This window comes from Gorilla gorilla, chromosome 21, assembly GCF_029281585.2.
Source record: "Gorilla gorilla gorilla isolate KB3781 chromosome 21, NHGRI_mGorGor1-v2.1_pri, whole genome shotgun sequence".
Classification (NCBI taxonomy): Eukaryota; Metazoa; Chordata; class Mammalia; order Primates; family Hominidae; genus Gorilla; species Gorilla gorilla.
This window is the reverse complement of record NC_073245.2, coordinates 74,115,001-74,128,459: the sequence shown is the minus strand read 5'-3', so window position 1 is coordinate 74,128,459 and position 13,459 is coordinate 74,115,001. Positions and strand designations below refer to the sequence as shown.

Here is a 13,459-nt window from a genome sequence, read left to right as displayed (position 1 = left end):
GTGGCCAACAGCAAAACCGATCTTCTCCCGTCAACGCCCTCCCTTACTTGAATGCTTAGTGAGCCCCCTGAAGGCCAGGCTCTGTACTTGGGCCTGAGATCTGGCGTGGAAAAGCCGGAGGATTCCCTGCCCCTATGCAGCCTCCTTCTGGTGCGAGATGGAATGAATGAACCCCAAAACAAACAGTCACAGATGTGAGAAGCTGCAGGGTCGGGCCCTGTTCGGTGCCACTGACTGAAGCCAAGCGAAGGTGGAGCCCAGCAAGGTGACACTGTCAGGCGGGGCCAAGTCTTCCATGGTTGTTCCCGAGTTACCACGGAGAAGCACATGGCCCTGACAGCACGGGCTTGTGCTGAACGCCTCACCAGGGTTAACCCTGGAGTCCTCAGAACAACCCCATGAGGAGGAGCAGGGACTGAGGCCAGGAGAGGCGACAGCATTTGCCCAATAGCTCACATCTGGCCAGGGGCAGGTCTGGGTGTGACCCTCACGATTTGGCTCCAGCCTGTTCTGCGCTGCTGGTGAGGCCTTCACCTACATGTGATGGACAGCTCTGGACCCTGAGGTGAAGGGATGTGCACTCCCCACTGCTTTCACCATGGCCCAGGCCCCCTCCTCTCAGCCAGGGTCAGTTCGGCCCGGGAGGAGAAGGCCTGCCCCCTGGAAGCTGAGGCCGCAGCCCCACGTCTCTCTAGCATTTCTTTCCGTGCACAGCCCGACAGGGAATCAGCGCGGCTCTCCTTTCAGAGGCTCTTTCTGCCGCGAGAGACGTCGGAGGAAATGAAAAGCTTGCAGGACTATTGTCCCAGCCTAGAGAGGGTGTGAGGGACAATGGGCTGTGCTTCGGAGAAAGGGGCCAAGAGCAGCATGAGGGGCCCCGAGGGAGCATCGCAGCTGGTGACCCTGACTCCCAGCCCCGCAGAGCCATCCAAAGCAGAAGACCACGTGGATGGAGGCCTTCTGGACCAGTAGTTCTCCCAGTGTGGGCCCAGGCCTGACTTGCGTCCTGGGGAGTGTGTGAAATGCAGTTTCCCAGGGCCACCCTGGGCCCACCCTGCTGAATTAGACGGGGGACAGTGCTCAGTGACCTGGGCTTTCCCCAGCTTCCCAGGATTCTGCTCCAGGCCAAAGTTGGAGTGCTGCCTGTAGAGTTAGGGCTGGCATGGCCCTGCTGGGGGCACCTGCCAAGGCCTGGTGGGGCTGGGATTGCCAACCCAGGGTCCCGTTCTCAGCCGGGTGTGGACACTCACATGGTAAGAGGCGTGCTCCTCCCGGTCCATGGGCCGTGTGACGTACATCCGGCCGGACATGGAGTCAATGCTGAAGACCTCCATGGGGGGCTGGTCGGCACCCACTCCCGTGATGCTGTACCGGATGGGGATGTCATTGTCTTTGTCGGACCGGATCTGAAAGGCAGGAGCAAAGCGAGAAGAGGTTATCCTGTGGTGAGGAGAGGCCCGGGGCCGATCTCTGACATTCATCCCCTCTCATGAGTTCCTCGAGCTCGACCATTTTCAGGTACAATGGGGACCACAGCTGATCTTTCATCCACTTTGGGAAGTGGAAGGACAGTCGGTGGTCAGGGTTTCACTGAGAGCCGCTGACTGCAGCTCTAGGGCCTGTCAGTAACTCAGCAAATGCACGGAGAACTCGGGATGCCTGGCAGACATCCACAGCACAGATGAAAACAATGGAAATGATGGTATAAAATGGCCTCGTGTTCTGACATCAAACCCAGGATGAGACAAAGGCAAGAAAACAGAGCAACCTCCACAGTGAGAGAAAAGACTAGGACCCAATGCATGTGTGTCCCAGCCTTTCTAATTGTTTAGAAAACAATTGAATGATGGTTATCGGGGTCCCAAGTCCAAAGGAAGCTAGAAAAGGCTGCTAACTGGGGGAGGAAATGGAAAGACACAGGCAGACATGAAACTCCGAGTTTTACTTGGGATGGGGAAGGGTTAGGCAAAGGCTTCAGTTGGTTTTTGAGCAAAGATTGAGATTCATACAAGATTTTGGGAAACAGAAAGGACAGTGGTAGCATTAAAAACAAGATGCATGTCTTTCACTCAGTTGAGGCAAAGCCTCCTGTAATGAGGAGGGGGACTTGGTGGTCACCAGCCCACCACAGGTGAGTGGCACTTCCCAGAGCCTGGGGGTTCCCTCAGGGAAGTTGGGGGAGGCCACGGGGATTTGAAAGGAGAAACTGAGAAGGTGGAATGAATGGATTTGCATTCAACTTTGAGCATGTCTTTAGCATACACTACTTGTTTTCTCAAACCCACAGGACCATCACGACATTTCATAATACAGTGGCCCGTAGCGGAAACCCCAAAAATACCCCCGAAACAAAATGGAACAGGAATTCTTTTTTTTTTTTTTTTTAGAGACAGGTCTCACTCTGTCACCTGGAGTGCAGTAGGGCAATCATATCTCACTGCAGCCTTGACCTCCTGTGCTCAAGCAATCCTTCTACCTCAGCCCCGGAGTAGCTGGGACTACAGGTGCCGGCAACCACGCCTGGCTAATTTCTGAAATTCTTTTGTGCAGACAAGGTCTCACTATGTTTCCCAGGCTGGTCTCGAACTTCTGGCTTTAAGCGATCCTCCCACCTTGGCCTCCCAAAGCACTGGGATTACAGGTGTGAACTACCGCATTCGGCCTGACTAGGACCTTTTACTGAAATGATACAATTAAAAGTTAATAACAAAACTGAAAAAATACCTTTTAGAAATCTGAATGACACTGCGAAATAACCATTGGATCAACAGGAACCAAAGTTATTTTTAGAGGCTTTTAAAAATATTTCTTTTGTTTAATAATAATATAACAATGCGACTGTTATACAGTGAAGCCCAGAGGTAGAGTGCCTGCAAACCCATAACCTTGAATGTTTTCATAATCAAAATGGAATTACAGCCAACAAACCAAACGCTCAATCCCACAAGGAAAGGAACAAGAAAGCAGGAAGCAGCAGACAACAAAGTCATCAATAAAGATGACACAGAAACTTCCAAATCTGAAAGCAGAAAAATAGGGGCAATGATAGATTCCAGAGCTGTAGTTAGGGGAAAAGTCCTCAGGAAACTAGCTGCGTCTTTGATAAACTTCAGAGAAAAAAATAAGATTTGTTTTAAAGCATTTTCTTCTCTATATGTTATGCAAGCACAGGTGAAAATTGTATGAAATTGATTATTTTTTGAGAAAATATACAATTTAAAACTTGACTAGCAGAGAACACACACCTGGAGATACCGTATGACTTCAGGAAATTCCTTCTAAAAGAGCTGAGGACAGGTCAGCTTGCTCTGGAATTTCCTGAAACTTTTCCAGAGCAAAGAACGAGACAGAAAAAGCAGCCCACTTGGTTTTTATGAAGCTTGCAGACCTTGAAATGCAGGAGCATTCTGAATTCTGATGACACACAGTATGACCACTGCAACTGCCCCACGTGTGGCATAGGTGTGACACCCAGCAGAGATGCCAGCCAGCAGATGCAGCAGTGACTTCCAAGCCTCCTTCATCGCGCCTGAATAGCACTTATCTCAGAGACAGAGGGCTGGCTTCTCACCAGGCACCTCATCTCTGCAGCACGATGACAATCATAGGCTAGTTTCTCACCAGGCACCTCATCTCTGCAGCACGATGACAATCATAGGCTAGCCTTCAGAGAGACTCAAAGCACGTTTGATAGAGTATCACTTCCAGCTTAATTCGTATCAAAGAAAGCAAGTCATCCCCTGGAAAAACTCCAATTCACAGAGAATTCAGCCTGATGGAGAACATCTTTCTTAAGCCAGCATTTAGCATTTGCACACCAGAGCTGTTCCTACGTGCAGGAGTGAGGTGCCCAGCACACTGGCCACCCCAAGACTGTCTCATGTCGTAATAGAAAAAAGCTGTTTTCCGTATAGGAAGAGGGAGATGCTGTTTCCATCATAAAGGCGCCATGGGGGTCAGTGCCAACAGGGGGCTGCTCACGTGCTAGGAGACATCGCCAGGAGAGGAGGCCTGCAGGCCCACGGTGCGCGCACGCGTGCACACACACACACTCGTGTGCACATGTGCACACACTCGCAGTCTGTGAGGAGCGTCTTTGTTTCCCCCAGCAATGCACCTCCTTACTTTCCCATGATCAGGTAGGTTCCTTTCCCAGCTCTGCCCTGAGCTGCACACACCAAGCAGAACTTCAGAGACAGCGACCGAGGGAAGGGCGGGTCTGGGCCCCTCAGCGGTCCATGGGAAAAGCCTCCAACGGAGCCTTAATCACCCCTCCCTCTACTGCCCAAGGCCACCAACAACGTTATTCCTGCAGGCCTTCCATGGGCAAGGCCCATCTCTTCTCCACCCATGGAGAGTTTTCACCAAGTTTGGTCATGAGGGGGTATGGGGCAACGTCTAGATAGAGGGGAGGAGCCCCTCTCCCTGTCACCTCTGATGACTTGTTCCTCGGGGGTGGGAGAAAAGCTAAGAGATCACATTCCCAGGAGAGCAGGCAGCTGAGGTGGAGTACGGCGCCCACCAGCCCTGCCGTCCGGGAGCGCTGCGCTTCTCCGAGGCCTGATGAGTATGGACGCTGCTTTGGCTTTGGGTTAGGAGAAGGGCACTGGGAGCACGCAGTAGGCGCTGGAGTGGATGAGTGGCACTGGGCTGAGGAGAACACACAGAGCCAGGTCCAGTCTTCTGGAGGCAGGAGGTGGGCGCGAGGGACTGGGTCTGCAGCAGCCGGAAGGATGGATTGTGGGCGCGAGGGATGGGGTCTGCAGCAGCCGGAAGGATGGATTGTGGGCGCGAGGGACGGGGTCTGCAGCAGCCCGAAGGATGGATTGTAGATTCACTGTGCGCTATTGCTAGTTTTGGGCGAATCAATCCCTCTTTCATAGGGAAATTTAATGAGGAGACTGCTGAAAATAATCCACCACCTATTTAAAGAGAATTTGTTTTTCAAGGAAAGCTCATTACGTTTTGGCCATCAGGCCGCATTTGCTTATTCTCCAGGCCCATTTGGCCGCCTCTGAAATATGGCGGGCAGCGGGTGGCTGCGGGTGGTGTGCATCCAGGGGCTCTGAGCATCAGCTCTCAAAATGCTCTGAATTCTCCCACAGTTTACCATATTAAGAAGAAATACTGTGCGAATGAATCCACCAGATCAGGGGAGAGCAGTTTTCCACTTGATTTGTGTCTGGCAAATGAGACAAACACCGCAGAAGCCCACGATGGGCTGTGAATAGAGAGCACAGACAGGCGCCTCCAGTGCACCGATCGCCTTAGGATGCCGTGGAGACCCACGCTCTTCCGCATTTGTTATTAGAGGACAGAACAGATGGTGAAAGGTTAGTTTAAAGTGATGTCTACATTAAAATAACTTACGGGACTCCGCGATAGTGTTCACCCAGGGACTTCTGCTTGGAAGGCCGGTTCTCGTCCTCAGAAACGGCTGGATGACATGAAACGTTCTGGCAGAGTCTCCCCCAGGAGGATTTGCCAGGTTTCAAATGAACTTGAAACTGGAGAAAAGTCACCCTGTGTGGTTTTGAATCGCAGACACCTTGGAGGTGGATTCCCTAAGCTTTCAAGGGCGGAAGCCGGGGAGAGAGAGTTACACCCAGATTCCGGGGGAGGGAGAGACCCACCCACCGGGAAGGCCCCTGCACCAGGGCCTCCTGCCAGCCAGGGCTGTCCCCGTGCACGTGCACGGTCGGGAAGGTCTCTCTCAGTCAGCCCACAGACGGACACGGACACTCTCAGAATTAGGGCTTTTCCCACGAGTGACACCCCCTTAAGTTGTTGTTGTACATCAGGATAAGCATTGCGGGGTAGAGCAAGGTCTGGGAGACCCCTTGGGGCACTGGGCAAGGAAGGCCTTGGAGAAAGTCAGGGTCAGAGTGAGTCAGTTTGGTCCTGACCACTGCCTCACACAGCTCTGGACACACACACACACACCATGCACACAAATGCACATACAGACATGTACACATGAGAGACACAAACACACACACTACACACATACACACACACCACACAAGCACACAATACACAAACACACATACACGTACGCATACCTACACACATACACACAACACACATGTGCACTCAATACACACACAGCACACATACATGTACAAACACACACAACACATACAACACACACACATACATGTACACACAACACACACTCAATACACAAACACATAAACACACAAATACACAATACACAGACACCATACACATACACAAACATGTACACGACACAAACACAAACATGCACACAGTACACAAACACACAACGTACACTCAATACACACATACACACATGTCACACACACATGCACACACAACACACACAATACACATACACAAACACACATACACACAACACACACTAAATACACACATATACACAAACACATACACATGCACAGTGCACACACAAACACACAACATACACTCAATACACAAACACACACGTCACACACACGCACACATGCACACAACACAAATATACACAAACACACATACACACAACACACACACACTAAATACACACATATACACACACATACACACAGGCACACAATGCACACATACACACATAACACACATTCAATACACAAACATACACAAACACAAAATATACATACGCACGAACACACACACACAGAACACAATACACACACACACTCCCCCATGCACACCCGGCGGGATATCCTTTCAGAATGGAAAGGGGCGGCCATTCTGCATTTATGGGCCTTGCCTGCCACTCATCAAGCCTCCCTTGGTTCCTGTCCCAGCATTTTAAAGACACTTTAAAAATCTCCTGGATCAAGTTCTTCCAGCAGGATGTAATTCTTCAGCGAAGTGTTTCAGCTTTCTCCTATGATATTAAGCCCAGAGATGTTCCCAGAAAAACAGATCTCAGACCCTCGCCTTTGCAGCCTGTTGGGAGTTCTGAGCTGCCTGGAGCAGTTCCCCTCTCTCCATGGAGTAAAAGCTCTGGATGGTGCCAACAGGTGCCATGGCCGTCTTGCCCCATCCTGAAGGCACAGGACCCAGGCAGGCGGACTTGCACTTGGCCTGCTGAGACAGGCAATTTTCTTTTCTTTTTTTTTTTCCTTTTCCTTTTTTTTTTTTTAGACAGGGTCTTGCTCTGTCACCCAAGCTGGAGTGCAGTGGTGTAATCTTGGTTCACTGCAACCTCCTGGGTTCAAGTGATTCTCCTGCCTCAGCCTCCCAAGTAGTTGGGACTAGGATAGTTGGGACTACAGGTGCTCCCCCCATCACACCCAGCTAATTTTTGTACTTTTAGGAGAGATGGGGTTTCACCATGTTGCCCAGGCTGGTCTTGAACTTCCCAACCTCAGGTGATCTGCCCACCTCAGCCTCCCAAAGTGCTGGGATTACAGGTGTGAGCCACCGTGCCCGGCCGAGAGAGGCAATTTTCTTTTAGGATCTGAGTCTCATAGGAGCCTTGAGGGAAGAAGGCGACTTGCCCATTTGCACCTGCAGCTTCTCCGTGGCCCCAACCAGTGCTCCTGCTTGAGCTTCTTGGTTTTCTTGCCAACAACATCAGAGTTTTCTCAGGGTTTCTGTCTGTTCCCCTGACTGCATTGCACAGCCGGGGCTTCCCTACCTCCCCACCTCCTGCCTTCCCCTCCACACCCTTCTCTAGGCCCTGGGAACACACACGGGGCTGCCAGTCCCCAGGGATGGCCTGTTGGTAGGTAGGGCCCAACTGTTCCTGGACAAACGAGTGAAATGAGGAAGGCAGCCCAAGGGGCAGGGGAGACAGGCAGACAGGCAGACAGGCAGGTAGACGGCCCCGGTCACCCAGCTGCGTAGGGAAACCCAAGGCTGTCCTGGCCCTAAGGAGGCTCCTGGAGCAGAAAAGGCCACTCCGAGACCCAGAGGAAAAAACGGTGAGCAGGCAGAGAAAGGTGGGGATGGAGGTGAGGGCTTGGGGAGTGATCAGAGAGAATGTGGGAGCCTCTGCACGAGGGAAAATAAACAGGAAGGGAGGCCACAGAGAAGAGAGATGGGAGGGGAGGAAGGGAGGTGTGGCCGACCTAGCAACCTGCAGTGGGCTGGCCTGGATGATACATGGGTTCCAGAGCATGAGGAGGAGGAGGAGAAGGAAGGCTCCTGGAGGCTGGGGCGGATTGTGGAGGGACAGACCCACGGGGGTGCTCTGTTCTCCCCTCACCGCGGCGTCGCTGGGGGCTTCCCAAGGCTGGTCCTCAGCCTGCTTCTCACTGTGTCTGTCCCTGGGAATCACAGTTCCCAGCCTTGTGTGTCCTCACCACAGCCTCAGAAGCCTCCTCATTCACCCTGAAGCAGGCACAGAAGAGGAGACCCAGAAACCTCCACCCTCCACGCCTGGAATTCCTTAAGGGACCATTGAAAAAAAATCCCAGAGTGTCAGCCCCACCTGACCATCTCACAGAGCCCATTCTGAAGACGGAGGGACTGAGGCCCAGAGAAGCTGAGGGATGTGACGAAGGTTCACGAGTAAGTGATGACCCGGGCAGAGTTCCCAGCTCCTGTTTCCGCACCATGCTGCTGGCCTAAGTAGCCTCTGAAAGCTGGAAGGGGGCAGAAGAGTTCCCTCCCTGCCATCCACAGGGTCTGAGTGTCTTCTCAGCGCCCCTGGATGCTCCAGAGGAGACGAACATCCTGGCCCATTCTCTCACTCCCACCAGCTCTACAAATGCAGCTTTGGGGGATGCAAGTGATAAGTGAAGCCCCGTTTTTTTTGAGACAGGGTCTTGCTCTGTCGCCCAGGCTGGAGTGCAGTGGCGCAATCACAACTCACCACAGCCTTCAACTCCTGGGCTGAAGTGATCCTCCCACCTCAGCCTCCTGAGTACCTGGGACCAGAGTGTGGACCACCACGCCTGGCCAATTTTTAAATTTGTTGTAGAGATAGGGTTTCACTATGTTGGCCAGTCTGGTCTCAAACTCTTGGCCTCATGTGACCTTCCTGCCTCAGCCTCCCAAAGTGCTGGGATTATAGGCATGGGCCAGTGTGCCAGACCCCCTACCCACACTTTTAAAAGTCTTTCTCCAAGGGACTAGAACTTTACTGCAATGGAAAGTGATTATAAAATTGTAACCCCGTCCAGCGTGAGATTCTTCCAGGTTGATGCAAAGTGTAATTCCAAAGCCCTTGCCATGGTACTGGATAACCAGCAAGATTCGGCGACATGAAACCTGTTCTCATAAAATTAATTGGACAAATGTGGGGCCAAGTAAGTGTTCTCACTTGTTTTCTCCCCAACTCTTCCTTGATTCTTGAACATTACTTAAGAGGTTTGAAGATGTTTGTATTTCTTGCATTTTCCGAAATACTTTTCATGCATGATGAAATTCAGCCTTCAATTACTTTCAATTAGGTTCTTGTAATGAGCAGAAAAGCCCGGGATGTGAAGTGAGAAGTCATTTGTTGTGTAACATTGACACCATCATACAGAACTGTTCACACACACTTTGAGTTTTAGCAATGACAAAAAGCCCCTCAAAGTCATATGAATGCTAATAAAAGGCATGAATATGTTCTCACAGATCTGCCCGGTGGGGAATAGTGAATTAGCTCCTTCTCAAAAATGCCCTTCAGTGTGCACCAAATTAACAGAGAGAGGCACCTCCTGAATTTTTGGCGTGGGATTGCAGGACACTCTCCCGGCTCTTCTGGAAACAAAGGCCAGTTTACTCTGGGGGTGTCATTGTTCTCCCATGGTGAGTGGTCCTGGGAATACAACCGAGGTGCCTCACCCTCCCCGTAGCTGATGGGCAGGCCCAGGAGCTAAGCTGGGTCAATCAGCTTCTCTCACCAATGTGGACCTGGAGTCAAGAATGAGTCCAGTGTGGAAACACACATGGAGCCCTTCCTTGTAATGCCAGAGCCCGGTCAAGACCCAGAGCCCTGGGGTCACCCAACCGGCCGGCCTTCCCCTCCAGCCTGTGGGCAGTCAGGGTCCTTCTGGCAGGGTCCTTCCGCTCGGGACGGTCGGAGTTTGCAGGTGCAGCAAGTTGAAGCCCTTGCCTGACCTGGTGCTGTCTGGGGAGCCCTTAACACAGTGCCCGGCTGGAGAGAGCTGACCAGAGGGCGACCTGACTGTGGCGCTCAGGGCTGGGCCTCAGCCACAGAGAGGCCCACCTGGACCTCTGGATCCCTGTGTCTTAGGTTGGGGTCCCTATAAACAGAACCCAAGACAGGGATTGTCGTACAAGTTATTGACTAGGGAGAGCCCCTAGAACCAGCGGGAGGGACGAGTGATGTCTCAGCCTGGGTCATTTCAGCCTCACCCCACGGGAAGCCCTGGTGTATGAACTGAGCCTTGAGGCCAGGAGGCTGCCTCTGTGGGCCAACCCTCCTCCCAGGCACCTCCCAGCCCCACTCCGTCTTCTGGGAGGTGTCCAGCTGTGAATCATTAGCAAGGAAGCCGACCTCATGATGGCAGGGGCTGGGTGGCTGGCTCCCAGGGGACCTGGCTACACTAGCAGTGCCTACCACACCCAGTGGAATTGTCATCCTAGCCCTTGTCATGGCCAGCTATTTTTTTTATTATTAAGAACACTGGTCAGCACGGTGGCTCACACCTGTAATCCCTGCACTTTAGGAGGCTGAGGCAGGAAGACTGCTTGAGGCCAGGAGTTCAAGACCAGCCTGGGCAACATACCCTGTCTTTAAAGAAAATAAAAAACAAATAAAAAAACCCACAACAACTTAGTTGGACATGGTGACACATGCCTGTAGACCCAGATGCTCAGGAGGCTGAGGCGGGAGGATCACTTGAGGCCAGGAGTTCAACACCAGCCTGGGCAACACAGTGAGCCCACATCTCTCTGAAACAAAACAAAACAAGACAAAAAATGAACACTGTTTTCTTATTTTGTTGCCTGCCTTCTTTCTGTCTCACCCACTGGACTGTAAGCTTAGAAAGCCGGTCTGTGACGACGCAGCACCAGCCTCCAGCGGTGTTTGGACAGCTGCTCAGAAGAGTGACAGATTCTCTGAAAACTGTCTGGGGCAGATGTGAGGCGTCCAAGGAGCTCCTTGAACTTGATGGCTAACAAGGGCTGTCACTGCACAGAAGCCAGAGTGGAGGCAGCTTCTGCTTCTGACTCGGGCTAGGAATAATCCTGCCTATCAGAGAGCCACACAACTAAAGCCAAGTCCAAAGCAGAGACGGGTTCTTCGTTGTTTCAGCCTGTGAGGCCAGGACTGCGGGGATAGGCAGCGCCAAGTGTCAACCTGTAGCGCAGCGTGTTCGCCCTCAGAGGCGTCGCTCATGCCATCCCCTGATTAGTCCCTGTCATTTTCTGGCTCCAACATGAGAAGTCAGGAGTCTCGTCAGAAAACCTTCACTGATATTTAATCAAACACCAAACCACCCACCTGCACTTCCCACACCTGCCTCCCAGCCCCAGGGCCGGCCGGGCAGGAGCCTCGTCCCTCCCACCCCAGCGGGCTAGGGGCGGGAGAGATGAGGGAAATGAGCTTTGCCCCTGGTCCAAGGGGACTGGGGGCTGGAGGAGGGCTGCACAGACTCCCTGGGGGCAGAGCCATCAGCCCCAAAGCTGGAGGCTGAGCAAGGGTCCCACAGTCACCCACCTGTCTGCAGCCCACGGGCGTCGGCACAGAGGGAGCCTCTTGGGGGCTCCTGGAGTCCAAGTCCGTCCCCAGTGGTGAGTCCGTATTTAATGCTTGGCAGAGGAGCCCCCACTCACCAGGGCTTCCTCAACAGGAGGCCCGCAGAGCCGCCGTGGAAAACAGGCTCGTGGCCTCCAGAAAGGCGAGCAGAGCTGCTGCATGCGTGACCCAGCAATCCCACTGCTGGGCAGACACCCTAAGAATCAACATCTGTCCACAGAAAGCCTTGCACACAGACGTGCCTGGCAGCACACTGACAACAGCCCCAAAGTGCAACCGCCAAGTGTCTGTCAGCTGCTGAGTGGCTAAACGTGGTCCACCCACACAGTGAAGTGTTATTTGGCCCTGAAAGGAACTAGGTTCTGATATGAGCTACAGCATGGCTGAACCTTGAAAACATGCTCAGCGAAAGAAGCCAGACACAAACCCCACACAATACCTCCTTCCATTGACACAAAGTATGCAGGACAGGCAAATCCATAGAGACAGGAAGTACGTTATTGGCTGCTGGGGGCGAGGCCAGGGAAGGAGAAGCGACTGCTTAAAGCAGGGTCTCCAGCCCGGTACCGGTCTGTGGCCTGTTAGGAACTGGGCCGCACAGCTGGAGGTGAGTGGTGGCCGGGCGAGCGTGACTGCCAGAGCCGTGGCCTGTTAGGAACTGGGCCGCACAGCTGGAGGTGAGTGGTGGCCAGGCGAGCGTGACTGCCAGAGCCGCCAGTGCTCTGCCTCCCATGATGTCAGTGGTGGCATTAGACTCTCACAGGAGTGTGGACCCTGTTGTGACCTGCGCATGTGGATGGAGGCTGCACGCTCCTTGTGAGAATCTAACGCCTGATGATCTGAGCTGGAACAGCTTCATCCCGGAAGCATCCTCCTTCCCTGGGTCCATGGGAAAATTGTCTTCCAGGAAACCAGTCTCTGGTGCCAAAAAGGTTAGGGATTGCTTATCTTATCTTTACAAGCATACTCTGAGGCAGGTAAAATAATCATGCCTAGCTTATAAGTGAGGAAGCAGAGGCACAGAGAGGCTCAGCGTCTGAGCCAAGGCCACACAGAAGTGAAGTGCAGAGACTGGGAGCTGAGCCAAGCCTGCAGGACTCCCACATGGAGGCCATCAGCAAAGGGAAGGAAGAGCCTTGGGAAGCAGTCCATTTCCTCAGGACCCTCCCCTCAGGACCTCTGAGCAAGAAGTCGATTCCGAAGGTGGGGCACACACTGCCACCAGCTGATTGTGCTCTTAGATCCCCTTGAATTTAGAGGTTCCTCCCTCTCTTTCTATCTTCTTGTGATTCATGTGTTGAGGAAACCAGATCGTTGGTCCTACAGTTTCCCCAGGACTGGATTTTGCTGGCTTCTCCCTATGGTGAAATTTAATCTGTCTCCCTCTCTTTTGTATCCTACACATGGTGGCAAGATCCAGAGGCCAGGTCAGGATCATGCATAATGCGGGGAGGCCAATACTTCACAGGTGGCGGGTGGTGGGTGCTTTCGTTAGATGCATAATGTCTGTTTTCTCTCTTTTTCTTGGTCTCTCCCGTTGCCACTGTCTCTCTTTTATTTATTAATTTTTTGGGAGGTTAGCAGCCACTAATGATCATTGTCTAGACCCATTATTTCATTAAAGATCACAAAATAGAAATATTTCATCACCTCTACCTCATTTATCAGGTAGAAAACTTTATGAAGTGAAACTTCCCATCATATTACCTTGAGGCAGTGGGCATATAGAAATGTCAGGAAAATGCTTAGTTCTTTTGCTTTATTTTCCTGTTTTCAAAATAATGAGTTGGTTACTTAGCTTCCTCAAGG

The 13,459-nt window shown here is 52.2% G+C and overlaps 1 protein-coding gene across 2 annotated transcripts in view; it reads right to left on the bottom strand.

Annotated features, from left to right (window-relative positions):
* CDH4 (cadherin 4) overlaps positions 1-13,459 on the bottom strand; it is a 690,417-nt gene that overhangs the window by 96,280 nt on the left and 580,678 nt on the right. For both annotated transcript variants that reach the window (XM_055372827.2, XM_055372828.2), the window contains exon 5: positions 1,251-1,406. In XM_055372827.2, coding sequence (XP_055228802.2) covers positions 1,251-1,406 — 156 coding nt within the window. The remainder of the gene's footprint in view (positions 1-1,250; positions 1,407-13,459) is intronic.